The following is a 27,685-nucleotide window of genomic DNA, read 5'->3' as shown; positions in this document are numbered from 1 at the left end:
AGAAAGGCACATCAGTCCAACCCAGCTCTAACTTAGGTTTATTAAGCAAACTGGACTCGCATGAGGTACTGCGATGAGTTGAGGGCACAAAAGACCATAAACTCGAAGTGCAAACCCCATTCAAATCGCCATGAAGATTTATGCTAAACCTTCTCTATTTTTGGACTCAAGATGCAATTTGAGAACTTGTTCAGGTTTTTTTTGCGTTGTAGGTTTTGTGATGAAATATTCTTCCTCTGATCATGGGTCCAATTCATTTTCCACGTCCAAACTTTACATTCATATAAATACTTCAAAAGCGAGCTGAAACTCAAACGAAGTAAGAAAGGTTCATTTGAATAAACTCGTTTCATAAATAATACTAAGTTCTATGGGCGTCAAGACAACAATGAACTTCTAAAAGAGATGCGAGAATTAAAAGAGCTGGAAAACAATTTAAGGTAGATCTTCACCCGAGGCCAAATAATAAAATTAAGAACTCAAAAAAATATTCACTGGGACACTGAAGACTAAAGCCCTGCTTGCACCCTGAATGCGTCTGGTCGTGAGGCACATAGGCACTTCGCAAAGAAAAGCTTTCCACTGCTCTGACTCTCAACGCTTAACAACGGGGTTCGAACAGTGCCGCTTGAAGAAGGTTGTGCTTGAACAAAGTTTTGTAGCAAAACAATATCAAAAAAAGATTACTGCAGATAAAAAAAACTAACAAACTTTTTTTTTATTTTATTTGAATCGCACGAAATTCTTAGGTAATATACTTTTGCCTCATTTGCTTCCTATGGGCAAATGGTAGTAGTTTGCTTCCACACATAAATCACTTCACATACAAATTGCCAAATAAGCAGGTTTCATTTCATTTCATTTGTTGCCAAGATCAGCTTTTCTAGCTGGCATAAATCAGGGTAAGAGAAACTCCCCTCCGCTGTTTAAAAAAATTACCAAAATGTCGTATGATCTCTTTATTGAACCGCTTTAGAGAAATATTTGTTTGTGTTATATTATTTTGCAGATCAAATTAATGCCACGTAACGAGAAGAATTCATATTAAATTTCTGCAGAATAATAAACCAAAACAAGCAGCTGATATTTTCGTGAAGGGGATAATAAACAAGTAATTCATTTTCATATAAACCGATTAAGAAATTTAAAAGCTTAAAATAAATAAATATTAAAATATTACCAATAATGAAAAAAATCAAAGTAAAATGTAAATTTCCATAAATCGCGTTGTTCTGGTACAGTGAATGAAACGGAAAACTGAAATTCATGAGTAATTAATTTATATCTGATTTCATCACGCGCAGCCGGCGACATAGAACAATAATTGTGAAAATTCAATTCAATTGAAGGTATGGAATGAATGGGAGCGCACAAATATATGATTTTTTTTCTCTCATTAAAAGATAAGGAAATTTAAAAAGTTAGAAAAGTATTTATTCACAAATGTTAGTTAGAATATGCATACACAAATGAAGAGTTAGAATATGCATACACACAGGTTTATATATATGCATCAATATTTATAAGCAGTTTTGGAACTATAAAAACTACTGTTAAGCGACCTCAAATAATATTTTTAAGTTTTTATTTAAGTTAAGATGAAAATGTGGGTCATAGCGCTGCAAAGAGCAATTAAAAAAACTGGGAACTGTTTTCTATGTGGTATGCAGTGTCCAGAGGACCTTATGTTTGCACTATCTAACACCCTTATTGCTATAATTTCGAGCAAAATGAAGTTAAGCTTGTTAAAACATTATAATTTTTTTAATTTTTTTTTATTGAAAATTGTATTTACAGTTAACTATGAAATACAATAAGTTTATAGCTACGGCTACTATGGCCTTGATTTCCATCACTTAAAATCATATTTTTTTTTATTAGAAAAATTATTCAAAAACAATTTTACTGTCATTTGAGGTGAATTAAAAACTGTTTACACTAATACCTTGCAAAATTCTTACAAGTCCACACAACTAAAATAAAAGTTAAATTTTTATTAATTATTTTTTTTTAATTTTTTAATTTTTTTATTAATTATTTTTTTTTTTTTTGTTTTTTTGGTTGGTTGGTTGGTTTAATGGTGACCCCGCATCGGAGTGCCACATAGACCGCAAGTTGGGTCCGTTGTGTTGCTCTAGAGCTCATTATATTATATGATTTCCCCACCTAACCGAGATTTTTATTATAGATTTTGCTTCAAAATATTAATTCGTTTCGAGAACTTAATGAGAGATTCGATTTTCAGGTCCGAGAGTACTGAAAGATTGTCAATTGTTGGAGAGCCTAGAAGAGCTAGTCGACTTCTGGCTAGGCCGGGACAACTGCACAGCAAATGCCTGCTCGATACTTCCTCATCTTCGTCCTCGCAGTATCTGCACAGGTCGTTTTGAGGAACCCCGAGCCGACGTGCGTGAGTGCCCAAAAGGCAGTGGCCGGTGATAAGAGATATTATATGCCTTAATTCGTGTTTCGAAAGACTTATAAGGGATTTTGTCTGCTTCAGATTGTAGGATGGCCAGATTTGTCTGGTCGTAACGCAAGTAGTTTCCACTCGCCACCTCGGATCAGCAATGCTGTGAAATTCTCGATCAATGATCATTTTATATGTTGAGAGCGGAATGTGGATTGTGGGTAAGTTACTAACATTTGATTGCACAGCTCCAGCTCTCGCGAGCTCATCAGCTTTGCAGTTACCTTCGAATCCAGTGTGACCCGGTATCCAGATAACTTGGACAGAATTCTGAACACTTATCTCGTTAAGAGGTAAGAGACAATATCGAACCACATCTGAGTGGGTATAAGAGGAGCTGAGTGCTCGAACGGCCGCTTGACTGTCAGTGAAAAAGCGGATATCCTCTAGTGATATTCTATTTTCTAAGAGAGTTTTCGCAGCATACCAGATAGCGCATACTTCCGCTTGGAATACGCTACAGTAGTCGGGTAATCTAAATGATAGATTGATGTGAGGGGAATTGGAAAAGATTCCAAATCCCACTTTGCCGTCTTGTTTTGAACCATCTGTATATATAGTCAGAGGGCCATCGATTTCGGTAAGATTTGTCTTCCATTCTTCCCTAGTTGGGAGTGAACAGGAGAATAGCAAGGGTGGTGATGGAAGACTTACATGATAGTCTATGTCGGAAGAGATAACAGTGTTCGTGTTCAGTATGGCCGAATGGCCAAGATACTTTTTCCATTTCGATATGGCATTCATGCGTGTCGCTGCTTTCGCTGCAATCGCTTTGTTTATTTAGTAAACAATTTATTCAAAAACTAAGTTGGATGATTAATTTTGCGCCACCTTGTATGTCTAGCTCTGTTTTTACGTAGCCTAAAGCGCTTCTGAAAAAACTTTTAAATTTATTGATCTTTTAACTTTATTTTAAGACTTAGTATTAATATTTAATATTTATTTGGAAAGGAGCTACAGCTGATCTCTGGGAGCTCCTCTCAAAAAAAAAAAACGTTTGCGGTGACCACTATATCTCGGAACTGGATCCACTGATATTATGAAACCAAACAGATTTCGTTCAAGTAATGTTAAAGCTAGTAAATAATCGAAGGAATAAGCAAAATAAATTTGTTTGACAAAATGGCGGTTTCTCAATAATAAATCGATTTTTGACCAAAATTAAATTGTTTCTAAAAAAAAATATTTATCAGTGAGAAATCTCCTACGATTACTTACTAAAAATATATTTAAGAAGCTCGTCTTAAAATTTGAGACTAAACCATTTTGAGAAAAAACGCGTTTAAGGTTTGAAAAGCCCTTTCAAGCACTCTGAAACGCCTTTTCAAATTTGTGAAAATCTTCACCGGAACGATATTAAATTTTCTGTGTGTATTCTTAAATATATGTACATTAAGAAAAAAAAAAGTTTTTTGAAAATTCTACCTGTATATAACCCGTTAAAGAAGTCTTCGAAAATCTTGGTTCATTTGCACGATGACCTTTTTTGCGGCTTTCCTTAAGTGTTTTTCACGTTTAAGCGGGTAATTTTAGTTGGTCATTCACTTGACTACGGGTGCACTTGAATTAAAAGACGAAAATACGAAATACGTTGAAAGCGAAATGTCAAAAAAACTCTCAATTTCGCTGGCCATGTACCCTCGGCGCCTACCGCGGTATCTGATTGGTTGAAGTGGTGATTCACCAAGAATCCAATTAGTGCTTTCGCACAATTTTGTTGCCACATCATCGCTACCAACAAGTTATACGATAATTTTTTCACGACTTTAACCACTCTGTGCGATTAAGAAACCTTATAAGGTTGTTTACGTCTATGCAGGGCAGCTTCTCGAGGTTTTCAAAAAGCGGTTTGCCAAGGATGAACATCCTTGCCTTCCATATGGTTGGGCATTCACAGAGGAAGTGGAAGACAGTTTCCTTTTTCTCCGCATCATTACAACTATGGCAGTGTGTGTTGCCCAGTGTGTGAGAGATGCCCATTTTGGCTGCCTGCTGTCCTATGCGCCAGCAGCCAGTTATCACTGCCGTGATACGTATCTGGAACACCTACTGGGCCACTGCAGGCTTCTTAAATTATCTAAGCTGAGTATTGAAGACAAAATATAAAGTCCTTAAACTCTTCTTACAAACACTTGATATCACTATGGAAAAATTTCTGGTCTATGTGCAATCTACAGCATCAACCAAGTCCAACCTAACATAACCTGCGTTATCCGCATAGATATCGACGTTTGACATCGTGTAAAGTCATAATGAGAGAAGTGATAAAAGGAGACTGTAGGGAAGCTGTTGGCTTGTTCGGAAAGTAATTTCGTTTTTTCACGACAGAAGATTTAATTGTATTTTTTCACAGCTAACTTCACACTTAAGTCGCATTGTCATTATATGTTTTGACAACTGATATAGCAAGGCTTGTGTGTGAATAAGTTTAATTGATTTTACGCAGTAGTTTTTGGTGGGTGCCCATTGAAATACGGACAGGAATAAGGGAATAAGCAGCATTTTCGTCATATTTTACTTTTTTACTATAGAAAAAATAAAAATGCTGTTCACGCCAGAAAGAAATTAACCGATGTGTATGGAGTAGATCTGTTGACAATACGCCAGTGCTAGAACTGGTTTGCAAAATTTCGATCCGGCAATTTTGATGAAGATGCACCACATTCTGGAAGGCCGGTTGAAGCTGATAAAGACGCGATAAAGTCATTAGTTGATGCAAACCAGCGAAGAGCAGCACGTAAGATCGGTGAGAGGTTAAATTTATCGAATTCAACTGTTTATGACCACCTGAAAGGTCTGGGTTCAACCTCGAAGCTCGATATATGGGTTCACCATGTCCTCACGGAGAGAAATTTGTGACTTCGCGTTGACGTCTGTGCTTCACTCCTCAAACATCACGAAAATTATCTATTTTTGAAGCGCATCATTACTGGGGACGAAAAATGGGTTGTATATAACAATGTCAAAGGCAAGAGATCATGGAGCAGAAAAGCTGAACTGGTTCAAAGCATTTCAAAAGCCGACACCCATCAAAAAAAGGTGATGCTGACTCTCTGTTTTTTACCGGATAACACAACCATCAATTCGGAAGTCGACTGTCATCAGCTGGACAAACTGAATGATGCACTTCAATAAAAAAGGACAGAATTAATCAACAGAAAAGGTTTAGTGTTCCACCAAGATAATGCGAGACCCAATACAAGTTTGGTCACTCGCCAAAAGATTGTACAGCTTGGATGGAATGTACTGCCACACCTACCATATTCTCCAGGATTATTATTTGTTCTGGTCACTGCAAAATTTTTTGGGCGGTAAAACCTTTACCTCAAATGAGCACGTCAAAAATCAGCTTGATCAGTGTTTTGCCAGCAAAGGTCAATAATTGTATGAGCGTGGACTCAAGCTACTACCAGAAAGATGGCAAAAGTTGTTGAAAGGTGATCAGAATGGTCAATATACAATTTAATCAAATATTTATTCATTATACGAAGATCGTCTTTCATTTTCACCACAAAAAAACAAAATTACTTTCCGAACAGCCCGATATCAAAAAAGCTTCAATGATATAGGTAAATATATAGTAGGCATGAATTTGGTTGGTTTATCAGTTGATATGAATATCCAACGCTTGCTTGGCCATGTTCAGCACTTCACCATACAACGCAATTTATAAAACTTAGCTTACTGCTGGTAGTAATGATGTCCGGTAAGCAGTTCCTATTTTCTCTCATCACTCAATTTGTATCAAAAAACAAACAGCCATTTTTTTATGCATCGATTTTCTTTCGCAAACCATCAATAACGTATTTTTGTAAATGTTACATTCACATACACAAATGCAAATACAAAAAGGTTCAGTAGTTGCGCCAAAGTTACGTTGCCAAGCAAAATTTCTCTTTCCAAAGTAATAAACTATGAATTAGTTTTTCATTGTGACAATGAACTTAATGACTGGAGAGTTCAATGTACCAGTGCAGCTACATTTAACTAAACACACACATACATATATAAAAAAATATATATAATACATTCACATTTACAAAAGTTATGACGCAGCTCACAGAAATCAAATAACAAATTCAGCAACATTGGGCAATTAAGTAAATATGTATGGGAATTGTGTATGTACATATGTGTGAACGGCAAGCACAAACAATTTCACTTTTTAAATTAATTTTTTTTTGTTTTTTGCCAAAATTATTGATGAATAAGAAATGTGAAAAAACATACCTATATAATTTATTCTAATTACCACTCCTTACACACACAGCTACACACATATGTACATTCAAACAACGACAAGTGGTATGACAAGCGACCGACTCTCAACTTCACTGCCCGACATCATTTTCTGTGGAAATTTTTACGTTTTTTGTACGGCAAATGTAAGTTTATAATGCAAAAGAGCCAATCCTTTTACTTTCCGCAGTTGTCCTTTAAAACCCTTCTTCACCTATGAGGTGAGCACACGCAAGCTTAGGCGTGTTTCACAGCATACCCACACACATGCACGCATACGCTAAAGGATAGCGGACTGGTTAAACACGAACTTGTACGTATGTAAGTATATGCCCGCTCTGGTGGAACGACGTATTAGGGCAAAGCCATCAGCCATCAGCCATATCTGAAGCGGAAGCAAACGCAAAACCCAGCAAAAAAGCATGAGGCACGAAGCTCTAGGACAAGCCAACAGCCAAGCACAGCTGATAAACGCGTTGAGCTCTCTAGTAAGCCAGCAGAGCAGGCATGATAAATGTATGCATATGTATGAGTGTATGTAGTCGGTGAGTCTGGAGATAAGTTGGAGTGTAGGGAAGCGAAGAAAATAAATAAAATTTGTGGACAAGTGATGTGAGGGGTGCGACTAAAATTGGATTATCGCTGTGCGCTGGAAGATGCAGTGGCAGGTGTAGAAATAGTGACAGAAAATAGAGAGAGAAAAAAGAGGGGAAAAACGCCTGTGTCTGGAGCATTAAGGAGAAAGGTAATGGTTGTAAAAAACAAGGTGCGGTGGCAAATAAAAGCTTAGGGCGTAAAGTGGACACGAGACCGAGAATTTGTTATTGCTTTCATCTTGTAAACTGTAAAATTATTACTTCCCTAGGGCGCACCAACGAAAATAAGTTTTTTATCATCAAGGTGCATTCCAAAGTAAAAATGATGTTTTAAAAAATTACAAGAATATATTATTTGGCGAAGCCCCATATTTTATTTTATTCAAAGTAAACCCTTTCTGCATAGATACAAACACTCCGGCGGGCACTTAGAAAGCGATTTTTGTTTAAAAAATTGTCGACAAGTGTCTATAGATGAGAAGACGCTAACAATGTGGAACAAACCGCGCAAAATGCTCTTCGATATGCTAAGATATTTGTAAGCTTCATTTTAATTGAAAACCGGTGAAAATCTTTATAGAATATACGCTGAACCTTGATGAAATGTACGGTGATTTCACCAGTTCATCATTATCGGTGATTTTATCAGTTAAGAGTATTTTCAAGATGGTTTTTAAATGATACTTCTCGCCGTAGCTGAGTGTAAATGTATGCTCGTCATTCTTAGCGGTAGGCAAAATGGGACGAAAACCTTTCAACCAGGTATGCGCTAGTCTGTTATATATTCGGTGCGAGTTAATCAATTTTGGCTTAAAATGTTTTTCTTGGTGTAACTGATATACACATACGGTCATTAAAATAGGTACGCTGCTTTTATTTATCGATTTTCTTGTGCAGTTCGGAAAAATTTGAAGTTGTTATTGAAATTTTATTTGCTAACGGCATCACTGTTTTGTTGTGAATTTAACCAGTTAACTGTGGCGCTCCCATTTAAAAGTGCGCACAGTTTAGTGTCGCCAGAATTGAGCTATGACGAGTATATTCGTCAATCACAGAGTAAGTTGCGCTGGTAAGATATTGGATGAAAAAGATGGGTTCATTTTATAAAATTGGGGACTAATGAACTAAAAATAAAAAAATAGTAATTTACAGAACTTCTGGATAACTTTATACTATTTACGCACTTGAAATTCTTACGTTGCACTGTGCTTATTTGATAAGAACCGCCGACACTTGGTAAGATATGCACTAACACTCACGAGTTAGCTTTCTAGTTTATAAATCCACTTTTTGACTTTTGCCTTTGCCCCTTTTAGGTTAACATCTAAAAAACGTTATCATCGCACATAAATAAATTCATTATGCGAACTGGTGAACTCTTTCAACCAGTGCATACGGGGAAGCATGCCATCATCTCAAACTGTTTATATTTTCTATTTGTTTGCTTTATTCCGGCATAGCCTCAAAATATTCTAAACATCTTGAAATTTGAGAATATGTGTTGTTTTTCTCAAAAATTGTAATTTAAATAGCCAATGGTCACTAATTTATACGCATGACGAGTATACTCGTCAATACACAAAATTTTGCCACTTCTCCCTGACGAGTATACTCGTCAATCACAGTTAACTGGTTAAAAGACCCGTTATATTAAAATGCGTTATTGGTTGCGCAGAAGGGTTATTTTTATAAAGTGTAAATTTGCGTGGCCACTAAACTAATGTACTTTGGTGATAACTTTTAAATTTTAATTAAATAAGTGAAAAGAGGTAAAAATAAATAAAAAATAAGAAGTATAAAAAAATATTTAAAAAAAAGAAATATAAAAAAAATATTACAAAAAAAAATAGGAAAAAACCGCGAATTAGATAGTCATTATATAATAAATATTAAATTCTTTCAAAGATGAGTCGTGTGCAGTATTGCGCAGTTGAGCAGCGGAGGCCTGTTAAAAATCTTTGAAAAGAATAAAAACTTTCAAGGCAGACAAAGAAAGAGGGAGAGACCCGAGAGAGAATGTGTGTGTGAGAGAGAGAGAGAGAGAAAGAATATATATCTAAATAAATTCACAACACTTGCAGAGAATACAAATGTACAAAATTTACAAAAAAAGAAAAGGGCCGACTGGTGTAGGCAAACGTCGCACACAAACCGTGGCAACAACGCGCACTACTCCGAGCGTTTATCACCCGTACAAACGCAGCGATTCCAGGACCGCAACCACGACACAAATTACCGAATGCAATACCAATAAATCCGACTCCGGAATGGATAGCACTTAATATTACGCACAAACACTGGCCAGGAAACGGAAATGAGCGCCAAAAAGTAGGCACCACAAAAAAAACTCCAAAAAAATTGAGACTAAAAAACGCCCCAAACAGTAGGCATCAAGAAAATATAAAGCCAAAAAGTAGGCACCAAATATATATTTCCTACAAGTTTGCTCCAACAAACAAGCGCCAAAAGGTAGACAGTGTTATTTCTCACTAGAAATTAGCAACCACAAGGAAAAACTCAGGAAAAAAGCCTAAAATGTATCTAAGATATATGTAAGGTATAGCTCTCTCTCTCCTTTTCCTCTACGTTATATCTTTTTTCTCTCTCGCGGAACGAAAATGCCCAAAACGTTGCATGGCCTACTCTCCATTCTCACTCGTCCATCGACGCCTAAAAAGTTTCACTTCAAAAATCATAGAAAATTTATCGCTGCGTTACTAGGACGGTCTAAAAACTTTTGTTGTAATTGTCCGTAAGCCCTAACAATCCACAGAATGATTTGGTGGCAAAAAGAAAACGACTTGCACTACTGATCATTTAATTGTGACTCTTGCCAAGAGGGAATAAACTTATTTCAATGGCGATTGGTTTTTGTCTGCTTCGAGTGAGGAGTTGTTCATTTGAAATCTAATTGTCGGGCCACCAGATACGGAGAATTGTTCTTAGACATCGGTTATATGGAGCATTTAGACGACCTCGACTATATCGTTGACATCGCACTCTTATCATAATATAGCGGACACATAGTAGGAGGGATTTTATATTTGAATTAAAAAATCGTAGTTTGGTATGCGTTGTCAGCTCTTTGGAAAATCAGGTTTTTTCGAGGCTTGCAAAAGTTGCTTCGGATTTTTTTGGTTCTCGCATCGATATCGTCTTTTGCTCCACCGTCCAGGGTAATTTGACTTCCTAGGCAGGTGAAACTGTTTCCAATATCAATGGATTCTCCATAAATCGTGAATCTGTTTCGTAGCAAGGTGTTGATTTCTATGAACTTAGTTTTCCCGACATTGAAGCGCAGTCCAATGTTTTTGGCTTGGGATCTTAGGTCATTAAGTTTGCTCTGTATGTGTCCGCCATTCCGTGACAAGAGTGCGATGTCAACGGCAAATTCAAAGTCGTCTAAGTGCTCCATACAGATAGGATTCCAGAGAATTCTCCTGTATCGAGAGTGTTGTTTAGAACGTCGTCAATGACTATTAAAAATAGAAGAGGGGATAGGAACACCTTTATTTAACACCAGCCACAGGTTCAATAGGCTCGGAAAGGGCTTGAATGATACTAGAGATTTTATCTGGAATGGTTTTTACAAAATAATGCTAAAGTTATGGATTGGCCAAATCGGTCACCTGTCCTTAAACCCCATTGAAAACGTTTGGGGAAATTAAAAGAGGCGAATCGGAAGGAAACACTCAAAAATAAGTGTGATTTATTTCAAAAATCAAAGAACTATGCTATTTCACTTCCATAGAAACCTGCCGTAGGATTATCAATCGAATACAAAAGGTCATTGACAGTCATGGTGGACACAGTGGTTAAACAACTATAATTTAAACAGCATTTTTAATAAAATTAATAAGTGATTTTTGTATCGCATCCATGTCTATTTCTATTTTTTTTATTCCTATTGCCAATAATTTAAGTTCTAAAAGATCTTTGAATAATTATTTATTTTTATTTTATTAATCTATGAAAAAAAACCACATACAACTAAATATCTGCTATTGTTTATTTAAAAAACGCAAATTTTCCATATGAACTAGGGGTACCTATTTTAATGACCATATGTGTATGTTTTGAATTTGTGCCAAATCGGACCATAAATACGATTTTTAAAGATATCTCGGAAAATCTTAGGATTTTCTGTTAACTGGTTTGAAGGCAAACTTAGATCGACAGCCTAATTTTTCAGTCTTCCCATCATAAATATACTCAGAAACTCAGTTAAATTTTTATACATATATATATATAAGATTTTTATATGTATTACTCAGAAACTCTACCCTGCGATAACATACAACTTGGTTTTTTAACTCAAATTTTTCAAAATTAGTTACACGAAGTATCAAAACGGCGCCCCTTAGTGCTACTTGGGGAGTGCCGTACCACTCTGGCCGTTTCACCTACCTGTGTCACCAAATTTAAAACGAAACTTAAAATTAGCTATTTTCTCATTTTTTACACATCTTTGGATCGATGACACAAACACGCTGTCACTTCCGATGTCATAAACTCTTCAATTTAATCTACCTAAATAGGCATATTTTGACGTTTTGGCGGTGTATTACTGCAGTATCTTCACTTTACGTGTAATTTGAGAAGTCCCCTGTATATCTATACATACATATATATATGCCAAGACAAATACCTAAATACATACATATATATTTATACACATTTAGTTAGATTGCCACCAGCGGTGTAGCTTCTATCGCGGTGACTGCCGACCACTACCCCTAATTTAATTGAGAACTTAATAATTGAAAGAGTTAAGCAAACAGAACATGAAAACCATCAATTTTATAGTAGCGTAAAAGAAAACTGAGCAATTAATTTAGAATGAAATTCTGCACACAGCAGCGCAGAAACGAATTACAGGTTGCGGATTTTATAGTACACAAACCAATTTTCAAGATGCTTACACACACCAGTTAACTCCCCCTCCAGTGCGCTCACCAACTAAACGCGATTAATCTTTGCAAAAAACTAAAATTTTTTTGCTGTTTTTATAATGAAATTCACTAACGAAGTATATACCGTTTACCCACCCATATTCCAATATACTCGTATATGCGCTAGACAACACCCACAACAACAAATGTAATAAAATTTTGCGAATCCCACTTGTCATGATAACCGAAATTTCAGGTGTATCCACACTTACCACTCCAAATACTCGTTAACCACCAATTCCAATTGATATAAAATTCCTCTTCACTCAAACACACACACACGCACTGTTTGCGAAATAATATATCCAATCAGCAATTCTTCTCCAATAAGAAATATCATAAAGAAATCAGCAACGAATGCTTTTCGTGATGCTGCTTCTTCTGCCCTTCCTGAATTTTTTGTTTGTTTTTCTCTATTCACTTGCACCGCTCCCAATTGGAGAAAATTACATATAACAATTTTCAGCAGAATTTGAGCATATTTCTTTATTTAAAACAGGCAGCTTAAAATGCAGAAATTATTATAATTTTTCATATACGATTTTCTCCCATTTACAATGCCAACATTTTGCACAATTCGTTTTTGCACTGCCAACTCCACTCGCATCTGATGTATTTTCTGCGAACACTTGCACTCGCGCACTGCACAGACACCAACGATTTTTTGCTTGCTTAATTATTCTTCGTTGCAAATGATTACAGATTTTTTTTTTCTTTTTTGTTTTTATTAATTGGCATATAAATTTAGACAAATAATTTTCACAAACTGCAATACGAGTATCTGCACTAGCTCTAAGTACGTCCGCTCGTTTTCACCAATTTCTTGTTTTTGATTTTTTTAAACAACAAATTTTCTGCTCTCCTCTTTCGGCCTTTTCTGATTCGATTGTTTCATTGCCATTGCGTTTCGTTGGCGATGGCTCTATGCAATCGGAAATATGAACGAGAAAACGATAAATAAAAGTGGTTTTGAATTATTTGTTTTAGAAGAGATTCTCATGTTTTCTTTGACGTCATTGTCAGTTGCTCAGTTCAGTCAATACATGAGAGCAGAGCGAAATGGTAATGCCGGCTCTCGCAATTTTTATCCGCACATTTTAAATTACTTATTTTTAAGACGCTTATTGGTAAAATGTTAGCCTAATAGTTATTGTCCATTATATATATGATATATTAGTAAATTTTGAATAATCTTTCCAGGAATTGGTTTTTGTATATATCGATATACATATTTGTAGGCAATACTGCTGTTTCCGTGGCGCCGCAATTTAATGGCGGATTCTTATAGAACTCGACAAAAAAAACGAAATGAATGAGTACAATTTTTTGATATCGCGCTTAGTTTCCGAGATATTAAATAAAAAAAAATTATAATAATAATAATTTTTCCTTCAGTTTCGATAGAATTCGGCGAGATAAGACAAAATATAGGAGTAAAATTTTTCGATATCTCGAACTCCTTTTCGCGTGGGCGGCCTTTGGCCGCGCTTCAAAAATATAGCCCTCATCAGTCCAACTCCGGCTACGCAATCCACAGTATTTTTGCGAGATATCAAAAAATTTTACTCCTTCAATTCGTTTTCTTTTGTCGAGTTCTATAAGAATCCGCCATAAAATTGCGGCGCCACGGAAACAGCAGAATCCGCTATTTGTAAATATCTCTTTACGTAATTTGGAGCACATCAGTTTCGGATTCTAGAAATTTTCCAATAGGAAATTTCGGTATCTTGCAAGGCGCAATGAACAGGTAACAGCAACAGGGTTGCAATTTTGATTTTGCCATTATTTGCTTTCTAATTGTCAAATTTTGCTTAAGTTACTGTATACTACAAATTTTGAAATTGTAGTGAGTAAAATCAAAAATTTTTTAATTCTGTTCTTACTACCTTTTCAATATGCTTTGAAATTTTGTAATGAAGCTTTCAAAACCCGGTTGGTGTAGACTTAGCTTAACTTAACTTAAGAAATCGGCCAGAATCGTATTAGCTCTGTCTATAAAAGCAAGCAAAACTATCGTAGGTTTACTGTCAGACCACAATTTTCTAGCTGCGCAAACATACAAGATAGAAGTTACAAACAACGATAGCTGCGGATTTTTCTATGAATTGGAATAGAGGGAAATGCTATGCTCTTGCTCTGCGTAAGCCAGAACCAGATTGACAGTTATGAGAAGTTAGAATACCTCTACGCGGTTACAGCTTTAGAGTTTACTTAGATTCGCAAAAGACTCAGTCGTATTACAAGATGTCTACTACAAAGAAACGTGAAGGTCTAGCGCCATTTGGTAACACTAAAGACCAATAGATCTATGTGATGGCTTTCAGCTAGCCAGGTCAACATAACCTAACCTAACTTAAGAAATTGGTTACGATTATTCAACACGCTTTATTTATTATGGTTCTATTAAGCATAAAGCGATTAAAGAAGATGATGCATTCGACGAAGAAAAAAGCAAACTTCTGGCCGAGATGTCACACTTATGACAAGTCAAGTTTATTTGCTTTTGAATAAAGTGAAATGTTACAAAGAAATGGAATAACAGAAATTTAATAAAAAAAAAGCTGATTTCTGGCAGGGTAGGTGATTAGCCTGCCGCTACCAGTCCTAAGTGGTGGAAATGCCCACCTGTCGTTGCTTAGGAAAAACGCCTTCTTTACTGCTGTGTTTCACATTTTTTTGCAGAAGGATCGCACAGATGGTTGAGGGCTTCGCTAAATTTAGTGTGTCTGGACTATTTCCGCGATCGCCAGCTTCCTCTTGCTGGCGCCGCTGATGCCAAGTTTAACTGTTTGTTTTTTTCCTTGTTTTAGCAGCCACAATGCAAATAATGCGTTGACTATTGTGCGGGAGTAAGGATGGAAAGGATAAGGTTTTGGGTGTGAGGAATGCGATTTTTTTTTTAATATTTTATTTAGAATCAGGGAAACTTGACAAATTTGGCAAAGTGCGAGGACCGTGGGACTCGTCTATATGTCTACATACATTTAATTTTAAGAATTACAAAAACTATGATATGGCAAGCCCGTTTCTCTCACCGCTCTCAAATTACGTAAGACCAAAATTTAAGAATATGAAATATGCGGATTTTTAAGTTTCTTAAGTTAAATTAAGTTTTAAGCAACTACCTCAGCTTTTCATATGACAGATTGGGTGAAGAATTAAGTTAAGTTACGTGAATTACGTGTCTTATCTTATTGTCTAACTGTGTTTTGACACTTTTAAGTTTCGTCTTTAAATTTTCTACATGTAGGACTTGTAAAAATTCAGTTGTATTTATTGCTGCAAGGTAGGCTGCAAACAATTTGATAGGTAATCACATTTTTGAGGTGCGGTCGTTAACGAAGCAACCGAAAATTCATGCTATTCCGGTCAAATCAAAAAGTTTGTATCGCTAAATTTATGTGCGTGCAGGAAGTTGATAAAAACTTGCTCAATAACTTAGATTTGCAAACCTCAAGTGCACAAAAACCCATAATTTTGCAATTAAGTTATGACGTAATTCTTTCAAACATTTGAGCAACACAAAAAAGCGAAAAATATTACACGTTGACGGTTAGTTTTAGTTACTTGTACGCAAGGCGAATTTATTACAGGTGACAGCAAACACATATAAGTAAAACTCTACATGTATTTGTTGTTGCGTTTGGTCCAACCATCACGTCAAAATCAGAAAGCAAATGTAAACATACGAATGTAAACATACCAATACATACAAACAAAGCATATCATTTTGACGTAAGCCATACTTACGGTGAAAAATTCAGCTGGGTGAATGCTGTCACCTTAATAAATCCACCTTGCTTTTACGTATGTGGCTATTTGGCCCATAAAATTTCTGTAGTGAATGGCAAGGCACTGAACACACCCTATGAAATTTGTCTTAGCAATGACATTTGATTTTGAGTGGTTGAAGAGAGAGTGAAAAGAGAGTGAAAGGAGACGATGGTCATTGCGCAAACAATTTGGCCTGTACAAATTCAAATTGGCTTGGAGTGGACGTACAAAATTTCAAAAAAGTGTCAATGGTTTTTTCGACATTGTTACAAGAACAAATTCTGATTAGATATAGAAGGTTGAAGTTTATAATAAAGAAAACTATTTGTGTGGAATTATACAAAAATGGCTTACGCGGAGATGGATATGAAGGCGAATCTAGCGGATTTGTCTAAAATACCTGTGAAAGAGTTCGAAAAACATTTTCGTGATTGGATGGAACGCGACGATGTGGCGCGGGCATTGCAAGCAAAGTTGCGCACTGATCTCATATTAAACTTTAATAAAACTGCATTAGGTGAGCACAGCAAAATATTAACTAAGCAACTAAGTTCGTTTCAAATGCATTGAAGGGATATATTCACAAGCATTTGATGTTCATTCATAAAGTGGTTTTGTTTTTTTTTTGCTGTTTACGCATTTTGGATAAAATATGAGCTTTATAATTACGCATGTTTGAATTGCATTGAAGGAATAAATTCAGAAGCAGTTGATGTTCATTCATAAACTGGTTTTGTTTACATTTTCTGTTTGCGCTCTTTGCACCGCATTGCCATAGCAACTGCGCTTATCGATAGTCGGTAGTACATAGTCGGTAATACAGTGCAATGCTACAGCAGTGCAACGTTACAGCAGTGCATAAAATAGTTTTAAATTTTGACTGTTAAACTCCAAATAATTTTTTTATGCTTTTGCAGGCCGCCAAATATTGGCGCAAACAACCACAACCACCACCGGCGGTTCTACGCAGCGTCTGACCTTGTCGCCATTGGTGTTGGCGCTCAACACACTCGTGGCAGAGTTTCTCTATGCACAAAACTGCCATTTTTCACTGTCAGTATTTTGCACTGAGGTGCCGTTTCGCAATACCCTGCCGGATTTTGAAAATGCGCAGCACTTCCGTTTCACAAATGATGAAATTAAGGAAATCCTAGAAGCAATTTTTGATAAAACCTCCAATGAGGCGGCGTTTAAAAATAGTATAATAGGAAAATATGAAAGTAATAAAAATGTTTCATTGCTGATGCTGATCATGCGATATTTATTGAGGCAAAGGGAGGATTGTGCTAGAAAATTAGCCTCTTTCAAATCAGAAGCCGTCACGAAAGGAACACAAACTGCACAAATGAGTACTGCGCCATATGAAGCGGAGAGAATATTGCCACCACAGCATAGCCCTGAAGCACGAAAATCAAAAACGGAGATGCCAAGTAGTCATTTAAAGTATCTCAACAAGTACTTAATGATCCTATCGACTAAAGTGAAAGAAATGTCTGAGCAGTTTGAAGAGATGAGAAAGCAGCCTTACGCGCTACCAAGCACGCGCCTCTCAAAATCTGTAAGAACGCGTCGGTACGATAAGTTAAACCGCAGTCTTGAGCGGATTACCAGCCAACTGAAGCAAATGACACACACAAAGCGCAAAAGCAAGCAAGTTGTTGCCGTTGTGTCAGCCGTCGATGCGCTAGCGGCACAATTCTCAAAATGCGTCGAGAGTTTCAGATCGGTTTCGAGAGAGCTGATTGCCAGCAATGAGAAGCAAAATAAACTACCAAATGCTGAACCCCATAAGCCACAGCATACGCAGGCGGCAGTGCAGGTGGATCTTTCTTGCGGTCGCATTCAAGGCGGCAAGGAAAATAGGCCTGTTGAAGAGAAGACCTACACCGATTGGGTGCACGAGATGCGGCATACAAAGAACGGCCAGAAGTTTTTGGACAGAGTATGCGCTTGAACTTTACTTTTCGAATTCTTGACTTTAAAGTATTTATAAAATATTAATAATAATTTCAGATAGAAGTTTCACTCAAAAAGGCGCTCAATAGACAACGTGAGCTCTTGCGGAATGAATCCGAGCAGAAATTGCAGCATCAAAAACAGCTACTGAAAATACAATACAAGGAGAAGTTAATGGAGGTACTTAATATTGTCATGAGTCCGAGAAAAATAAACTAAACCTAATCTCGATTTCTCTATCATCTTCAGCATTTTAGCCATCTGCCAGCATATGATTATTCCAGAGAAGCGCGCAAGCTCAACGAAAGTATAGGCCAGCAACTGCAAGAATTCGAGTCTCGTCATTCGGCGTTACTGCAAAAGATGGAAGATGATCATAAGTCAGCAGCCAAGCACTTGCCAGCAGCTGTTGGAGAAATAGAAGCTGAACCAGTTGCTAATGCGGCAACGGAAATTAATGAAAAAATTGCGCCACCAGTTGTTAAAGAAATGGTAAATTAATGCTACTTTAATATTAGGTTGGGGCGTAGTTCGTAGCGTTTTTACGGAAGACTTTTATAACCTCGTCTCACCTCTCGAACAAGTTGTTGATGCCGTTACCCAAAAATCGCTTTGTTATCAAACTTAACGCGCCCTTCATATGGTTCGAAAGAGAGCGGAAAAGATGGTAATCGATCTTTGTAAGGTCCAGAAAATACGGCGAATGCTGAAGGACCCACCATTTGAGCTGTTGTTGTTGTTGTAGCAGTAACTTTGCCCTGTTAGTGTAGTGTATATCACCGGTCGTCCTCGGCTATATCATCTACAAATAGGGTCAGGAAACACGCTTCGCCAGGTTAGGTCCAGAGGGAGAGGGTTGTTAGGTGAGTGGGCTTTGAGGGGCATGTGAAAAGATGGTTAGTGTCGTGCGGGGTGTCTTCGCATGCCGGACATATGTTTAGTATGTCGGGGTTAATTCTGAATCGGTAGGAGTTTAACCTGCTGTAGTATCCAGAACGTAATTGTGCCAGTGTTAGGTGGGTCTCACGGGGAAGCTGGAGCTCTTCATCTGCTGTAGGTGATGATTGGACTCCGATTACGGCATTTGGTGGTCGGGAGCTTAAGAAGGTGGTGATGGTCACTAGCCCTGTCTAGTGTACCGTACCCCATCCCTGGTCTGGTGGCAAAGAAGTTGCTGAGCCAGTTTTTAAGGACCACTTTGTTATCGAAGGCAATGCCTTTCATATGGTTGAACAGAGAGCGAAAAATATAGTAAACGGTCGGTGCATGGTTCCAAGCATACGGCGGATGCTGAAGGACCTTCCATTCGAGCTCTTTGAGTGCGTCTTGGACGACTTGTGCAGCATGGGGCCTGGCGTTGTCGTGAAGGAGTATGGTTTAACCATGTCGATGAGGTCTTTTCAGTCGAATAGCCTCATTCACGCGGTGTATCTGGACAATGTAGGGCTCAATGTTTACTGTGGCATTCTTTTCGAGCATTTCCCAGTGCACCATGCTCTCCCAGTCCCACCAAACGCATATAATCTTCTTTGAACGAAGCTCCTGTTTGACTCTCGGCTTTGGCGTATCTCCTGGAGCCATCCACGCTTTCCTTTCCTTCATATTGATGTAAAGGCACCTTTTCTCCCCTCCCGTGACAATTCAGTACAAAAAGTGCTGTTTATGACCGCGTGTTGCTCGATGCCGGGCGAGATGCTGAGAAGCAAATTGAAGACGACTTTCTGTGTTTTTTTTTTTTGTTGAGCTCTTGAGGCACCCAGGTTCCCTATTTGCCGGTAAATCCCATTGCATGAAGGTGATTGAGAATCGTTTTATGATCGCGCTACATTTTTTCCGCCAATTCACGACTGGTTTGGCGACCGTCTCCTTCAAAGGTGATTGAGACGTTCTTCATAAAATTCAGAAGGCTTTACTCAGCGGGACGTGTCACCGACGTTCAAGTCGCTATTTTTGAACTTTGAACTAGATTACATTTCACAGTCGACAATCCCTGAGTGGTAGACACTCGTCAGTGATTTTTAGAGACCAAATCTTCAAACAGAGAAAGTTGAAGCAAAGTGCTGCGCAGGGTGCTAGCCTTTCACCCTTGCTGTTCCACTTCTATATATCGAAGCTCCCCCAGCCACCAGAGGGACTCTTCCTGGTCTCCTACGCTGACGATTGCACGATAATGGCGTCGGACAATGACATTGATGGCCTGTGCGCTAAAGTGAGCTCTCTCTTTTTTCCACTGTCGCATATGTTCCGGGCTGCTTCGGTAGCTTTTTGACCTCGATGAAAAGCAAAGAAGAACAGGTTTCAAAAATGTTGATTTTTGCCTCCTGGGTACTCCATTTCTAGGCCTTAAAACTAATGAAAGATTAAATAACTTAAAAACACAATTAACATAGTTTTGTGGAGCAGAAAGAGTTCTATCGAATGAATTCTTCCCCTTTGCCAAACAGCAAGCAAATCGTTGTAAAATAAAAGAAAATATAGAAACGCTATGAACTTATTCCCCAACCCAATAAATTGTGTTCTTAGTTTTTGTTGTTGTTGTAGCAGCATAAACATTCCTCATACAATTACGGGGAATGTTTCGGGTCTTAGTTTGGGTTATTTCTCTAAGACTCGGCGGGAGGTCAATGTATTATTCCTACCAAAGGGAGACAATAAGCTTCCTGAATCTCTCAAATCCTATAGGCCAATCACTCTTACGTTTTTCATGTTGAAAGCCATCGGAACGCTACTGTGCTGTTACCCAAGAGAGGAGGTTATCTCGATAGATAAACTGCAATTTGCATAACAAAAAGGGATATCCACAGTTATAGCACTACACACAATTGTTCGCGATATAAAAAAGGACCTTGACCTTGACCTTAAGGAAATAGCCTTTTGTGCTTTTATGAACGTTGAGGGTGCACTTGATAACGTGAACTTCCAAACAATAGAAGTGGCATTCTCCAATAGGGGAGCCGATCCAGAAATTGTTAAATGGGTAAGCAACATGCCTCTCTGAGGCAAGTTACCCCAAGTATTACAGCCATTGCTCTGGACTATCCTGGCTAACGATTTGGTACGAGGGCAGTTCAATATGTCCGTGACTTTTTGTGTTTCTGACCTCTTTACTGATAAAGAAATACTGCTCCTGTCAACAGGCATCTGTCAGTTGACTCCTGTCAAAATTTGAACGTGCTGCGTCAGTTAGTTTGTGTTTTACAGCTACCTTTATCAGACTACCCAGTAATTCACAGTCGACCAAAAACGCAATCGTGTAACAACTTCACAGGAAGGTTTGGCGTTGTTTAATCGCAATATGGAGGAGTTTTTGCGCCGTTTTGTAACCGTGGACGAAACATGGATCCATCACCACACACCAGAGACCAAACAACAGTCGAAACAGTGGGTTTCTAAGGGTGAATCGGCTTAATAAGCACACGAAATTCAGTTTTTTCCATTTTCTCCTCAAATTACTGGATAGCCTGATAAAGGTAGCTGTAAAACACAAACTAACTGACGCAGCACGTTCAAATTTTGACAGGAGTCAACTGACAGATGCCTGTTGACAGGAGCAGTATTTCTTTTTCAGTAAAGAGGTCAGAAATACAAAAAGTCACGGACTTATTGAGCCGCCCTCGTACAAACCCTTAATAATAAAGGGAATAAAACAATAGGATATGCAGATGACATTTCTGTAATAATTAAAGGCAACCACGAATGGACCATAAAAGACTTAATGCAGGATGCCTTAAATATAATCTCGAAGTGGTGTAGAAAAGAAAGATTATCAATCAATCCTTCCAAAATCACTATTATCCCATTTAGCAGGAAAAGGGATCTAACTATATCCACCTTGGGAATAAATAGAACAGAGGTACCTCCAAAGGAAGAGGTTACATATCTAGGAATTATCTTGGATAAAAAACTGCTCTAACCCTAGGGGAAAAGGGACGCAGATTACTCTGTGAAGCACTTACAGGTCTCTTTGCCTGTAATAAGCACTTTAACACAATAGGATTATCTAGTACAAGATCATGAAGGTTCTGCTGTGATGAAGGGGAGTCTGTGTATGGAACGCCTAATCACCAACTGTGAGGCATTGGGCCACAGGAGACACAGAATCCTGGCAGCTTGTACCTACTAAAGGAGGAAGACCTACAATTGCTCCCTTCTAAGGAGCTGGTTCGATTCCTCGGTATACTAAATAATTATAATTAAGTAATTAGGGGCGCACAATAGATCAATCTGGTCGCAGTGCATCAAAGCCTTAGCCTAACCTGTACAACCATTATCATTACCATTACGGGGAATGCTGCTGTAGTGACAGTCCTTGGCCGGATATAAATCCGGGACAATGTAGAACGTGCCGCTAACGCAGACCTCACTGCCGTGGGAACGTCTCACGCCGGCTGCCTCTTAATTTCGCCGACAAAAAATATTATTAATCCAGTCTTTATATCTTGAAGGAGCCTACCGAAACTCGAGATCCGGTTTTGCATGATGCGGTGAATACCCAAAAGCAACTGCAAAAAATGGTACAAAGTATAGCACAGCAAGAACGCACTGTGGACCAAATCGTGCGCGACGCCAGGTTAGTAAAATAACGAAATATTGCATTTGCATGAGTTTGATTTGATTTTTTTATTTCTATTTTTGGATGCAGAATGCGAATTCAAGAGCTTGAAAATGAAAGCAATCAGCTGGAGTTGAACTTCCGTAATTATCTAGAGCGTCAACGTCTGCAGGCCGAGACCATGCGCGAAGTTGTGTCCAGTCTTTCAGAAAACCATAAAAAAGAAAAACATTGCCTAAAATATGGCACAAACAATCGTACACGTTTTAAAAGTATACAGAAGACTTCCGAGTTGAAAACGGAAAACACTAAAAAACGTGCGGTTAAACCAAAGACCCGCAACAAAGCTGTAAAGCCAAAAGATTGCTTGGAAGATTTGACGGACCAAGAAAATAGAAGTCCTAATTTCAAATATCCAAATGCAATTTTGGATGCGAAATCAAAACTATTCAAAAGTGATGGGCGCTGCCACTTTTTATCCACCAAACAAAGGAGAAATGATGATGAAGCGCTTTGTGAGTCGGGTATCGAATCTTTTTACTACAACCGACATTTCGGCAGGTGCGGTTCACATAGTAACTTGGCGCCGACCAATGTTTGCACGGGTCAAGCGCATCAGATGCCTACGTTGCCTTTAAGCTCAACAGCCGTAAATTGCGGCATCGACGCTAATGCACTGAGCGCAAGAGGCAGCGGAAAAGCGCTTGATAAAGGTTGTAAAATGCTTCCAAATACCTCAGCTTCTGGACGTGAGGAACCTTCGCGGATAAACACATATTCACCAGCTACAATTACAAATACAAAAACATCACGAACGCTCAATTCGAAGTCATTGCCACCATTACCAGACGCACCGATTCCAACAGTAATTGGACCTACAACAATGTCACCTACTGTTGCAACAGTTGCGGCTGTCAATGGTGCGCGCAATGAAAATGATGTCGAAAGTTCGTTGGAAGTTTTAGCGAAGCAGGCGAAATCCGAAACGTCCACCTCAACAAATGGGGATGGAAATCTACCTAATAAAAGTACAAATTGCGACAGCTCCAATGCAAATCGAGCAGACCAACCGCTAAGCACGCACGTTAGTGGAAATATAGAACAAAAAATTGCGCAGGAGCTGCTGAGTGAGGAAAGCAAAGGGGCAAATCAGACAGGTACCGCAGGTTTCGAGGCAAATGTTTATGCGGAGCGAATCACCATCACAAAAAACCCAGTTACCAACGCAGTAACGCTGATAGAAACCATGGAAAGAATGCAGCGGCTTTTCACTGAAACCCCAGTGAACGCAACGAAACGAAAATGGCAGCAGGAGCGGAAGAAAATGCAGCAAAAACAGAAACTTGAACAAATATCTTCGAATGAAGAAGTAGGAGAAATAAAGGAACAACCTCAAACAGTTAGTCAAAGCGAGGAAAATTCGTCCAAAAATGCATGCGAAAAACCAAGCACTTCCGCAGAGCGCCTGCTTGGTGTTAGCGTGGAAAAAAATGAGACGAACCAAAACGCTGACATGCAGCAAACCTCAAAAAGCAAGGAGGCGTCTAAGCAACCATTAAATACCTTCGTCAACACAACTTCCGCCGTGAGGAGTATAACGAAGCACGAAGGAACCACCGGAATTATACACCAAGCTTTCAATATTGCAGCCTCCAATACAGCATTGGTCCCAACAATTTCCTCTACAACCTTTTCCATACGCGTAGACGCAGATAATCTGAAAGAAAGTATTAGTGAGTCATCGATTGAAATCGCCAGTATGGCGGAGGCCTCGTCTGCCTCGTCCATTGAGTTGGCTGACTTAATCGCTGACGCCGAAGAGGACGATTCGGAAGCGGATGCGGAAGAAGAGGAGCCAATGGGTGGCATTAAAATAGACACTGCCTCAATGCCGGCAATCGAAGGGGTTTCAGATGTTAGTTCTTCATCCAGCAGCTTACTTAGCATGTCACAATTTGGTGGCGGTGGTGGTGGTGCAGTTCAGAGAAGGCAAAGTGATAGTGGCAGCGATTTCTGGTAGTAAAAAGCAAGCCCAAGCGTTGGCAGTTCTCCACTAAGGTAATAATCAGCGAGCGCTGAAAAGTAAATCAAGCACAAAAGTTTTCAACCAAAGTTTACAAAGCATAAAAAACCATAATAAATATTTTAGTTCGCCAATACGAAATTAAGCATTGATTAAATGTCGACTTTTTAAATTCAAAATAAATAATTTAATACTGTTTTTTTTATGTAAAATGCAAAATTTAAATAAAAATTATTTGTAACTACTCACAAATGACCGTACAATTTGCAAGTAAAATAAAAACAGAAGTGTTTTTACGCTAAAATAATAATTTTTGAATCTGAAAATTACGGTATTTCTAAAAGTAAGTACATACATATATACAGGGTGTCCGGTGGCAGAATTAGGTTTTAAACATGATGGAAAGAATAATGAGATGGCGCCTATCGTGGTCCCGTTACTTTGCGCTCAGCGAATTTGACAACTAGTTACGTGATTTTAGCTCCAGTATGGCCAGATTACCATTTTCGTAACTTGATTTAGCATTTTTTTTTGTTATTTAGTCTCGGAATTTTAGTTCTTGCTTCATGACATTTTTCTAGCTGTTCTAATTAAAATGTCATGTTTATAATTTTGTAAAATATACATTTTTTAATAATTATTTAAATAATTCACTCAGTTTTATTTAGCTTTACTTTTTTTTAACATCTGGTGGCATTGCCCGCGATTTCAGGTGTTGTTGGTGTTCTTCTGCTTTCGGCAGTCAAATCTCTCTCTCTCTCGCTATTGCAGTGTTGCCTAGCTTTGGATATAAAAATGCACTAAAATGCCCATTCAAAGAAAATAACCCAACAAATTTTTATTGAATCACTTAAAGAACTTTGTATGCGTGACAAATTGTCTTTAAAATGTGCGTTTTTTTAAATAAACGTGTTATGCTTATGTACAATTTAATTTATGAGGTTTTTTTGTTAAGCGAGAATCTTTTGTTAACGGAACGACTTTTTTGCTATATTTGAAGTTATGCTACTAGATAAGGTACTCTTTTTGTAAAAATGTCAGTATGGTTTCTTTAGTATTTTCTTGTTTATTTTTACAATGAATATAACTCTTAATGTCATATGTCTCACTAAGGATTGATGACCGGAAGAAACGATTACCCCTCTATGGTTTTAATTCGCATTCAATAAATTCAAAGGCTTTTTAAAATGTGTAAAAAGATTTTGAATGTTAGGAAGAGTTGAGAGAGGGACATTTAATATTTTTGCATAATCTTAAATGGAGCCAAAAATTAAATTTGCACTTTCAAATTATCAAATTTTATAAGAGTAAAAAATTTTTCATTAGAACTAAAATCTTCTCAGAGTGACCTTTTTTAACCTTTTCTTGTTTAATAATATAGTTTGTTTTTTAACTTAAGGTTTCTGTAGCTTTAAATTAAAAAAAAAAACAGAAATAAACACGAAACTTAAAAATTTTTGCATTTTGGGTATAAAAAAGTACTAAATTTATTGAGAAGAGCAAATGTTTGGCAATACTGCACAACTCAGCAAACGTGACGTCACGTACGCTCTGATGGGCGCAATCTTCTTTCTATCATTCTTGGGTTTTAAATTTACAGTTTTTCTCTAACTGCTGAGCGTGTGAGGGGGAGAGTTAGAGAGCATGGTGATGCTGCATGATTTCTTCGCTAGATTAGATTGGATTAGATTTGTGCGGGGTTGGAGAAGTTCAAGGGGTCAGTCAGGAAGACTATTGTAGTAAACCCTGATAGATTACAGTGGGAGGTAGGAATAGAGAGGCAGGATAGATACAGACGGAGATTGGTTGGAGGTTACTCTTCCGCGAATCTTTTGGAGTCATTGATGAATCCGGAAGAGGAAGATTTGCCTGTGCGCCAAGGTAAACGACTATCTCTCCTGCCTTTCTCGCTTCTTCATAGCGAGAAACTTACAACTTTCCCCCACTAAATCCACGGCGACCTTCTTCACCACCTGGCCAAAAGTGGTTAAGCTGCAAGTTAAGGTAAAAGTCTATGATACACCAATTCCGACTACAAACAACCTCAAAATATTATGAGTTACCTTCGACAGTTTGCTTTCCTCCTCAGCGCACACAACCGCTATTGCCACTACAGTACACTTGGGGCAAAGACAAAGAAATGTTGCTATCGACTTTCAAGGCAATACGCCGACCGGTTCTAAATTGTGCTGCGCCTATCTCGTCGCCTGGAACCAGTGATTCGCAGTGGACGGAACTACAAACCTGCCCAAAACTCTACCATAAGGACTGCGGCAGGATGTCTATTGATGCCCAAAAATACAACATCTTCATGACGAGGCCCACATGCTACCTGTGAAGGAGCATAATAAACTGCTCAGCAAGCAATTCCTGCTAGGGTGTTACCGCAGGACTCACCCATGCAGACACCTGCTTGAGCCTGAGCCACCTCACAGGCACGTCAGGAGGCCCTGCCTTAATTACGCGGACGAGATCCAGGACAAAACAGACCGACAGCTACTGGAGCGGACAGTGTACAGACAGACAATCAACGACATTCATCGGGAGACCCTTACCACCTTCTTAAGCTCCCGACCCCCGAATGCCGTCATCGGAGTCCAACTACCACGCATCGCAGACAAAAGGCTACAACTTCCCCGAGAGTCCCGCGTAACCTAGGCACAGCTACGTTCTAGATCCTGTAGCAGGTTAAACTCCTACTTATCCAGAATTGACCCCGACATACTAAACATATGTTCGACATGTGAAGGCACCCCGCACGACACTAACCACCTTTTCACATGCCCAATCAAACCCACTCACCTAACACCCCTCCCCCTCTGGACTCAACATACTCAGTACATCGCACCTGAACAGCCTAAGTCTGATTCTAGAAAACGCCGGACAGCTACATAGAAAAGGCTCTGCAGTGTCCTCATTCTCACGATAGCATAGGCATATTGAGTCGTCAATGATTCCCATGCTTGTGCTCTATGATTACACCCTCCACCATTCTCAGACCCTTCCTACTAAGTTTTAGACCTCTTCTCTAAAAAACTGATAAGACGTTTCGGTGACACAGTTGCTTTTTCTGTGCGAGTACCTCAAAAGTTGAGTCTGTGAAACAAACTCAGCGACCTCTCA

At 38.4% G+C, this 27,685-nt stretch overlaps 2 protein-coding genes across 2 annotated transcripts in view; one reads left to right on the top strand and one right to left on the bottom strand.

The window, feature by feature from the left end:
* LOC129237044 (ecotropic viral integration site 5 ortholog) overlaps window positions 1–13,092 on the bottom strand; it is a 112,716-nt gene extending 99,624 nt beyond the window's left edge. Inside the window, exon 1 of the mRNA XM_054871431.1 lies at window positions 12,470–13,092. The gene's annotated coding sequence lies outside the window, so the exon portion shown is untranslated. The remainder of the gene's footprint in view (window positions 1–12,469) is intronic.
* Window positions 13,093–16,150: 3,058 nt separating this feature from the next.
* LOC129238824 (uncharacterized) lies at window positions 16,151–24,813 on the top strand. Its single transcript, XM_054874019.1, has 6 exons — window positions 16,151–16,548; window positions 16,949–17,973; window positions 18,045–18,167; window positions 18,237–18,479; window positions 22,433–22,557; window positions 22,630–24,813. The coding sequence occupies exons 1-6, from the start codon at window positions 16,377–16,379 to the stop codon at window positions 24,557–24,559; spliced, it is 3,618 nt and encodes a 1,205-aa protein (XP_054729994.1). The 5' UTR covers window positions 16,151–16,376; the 3' UTR covers window positions 24,560–24,813.
* The last annotated feature ends 2,872 nt before the right edge of the window (window positions 24,814–27,685 follow it).

This window comes from Anastrepha obliqua, chromosome 2, assembly GCF_027943255.1.
Source record: "Anastrepha obliqua isolate idAnaObli1 chromosome 2, idAnaObli1_1.0, whole genome shotgun sequence".
In the NCBI taxonomy this organism is placed as follows: domain Eukaryota; kingdom Metazoa; phylum Arthropoda; class Insecta; order Diptera; family Tephritidae; genus Anastrepha; species Anastrepha obliqua.
Note: the sequence above shows the minus strand (reverse complement) of the source record. Positions and strands in the feature narration are given on the sequence as shown.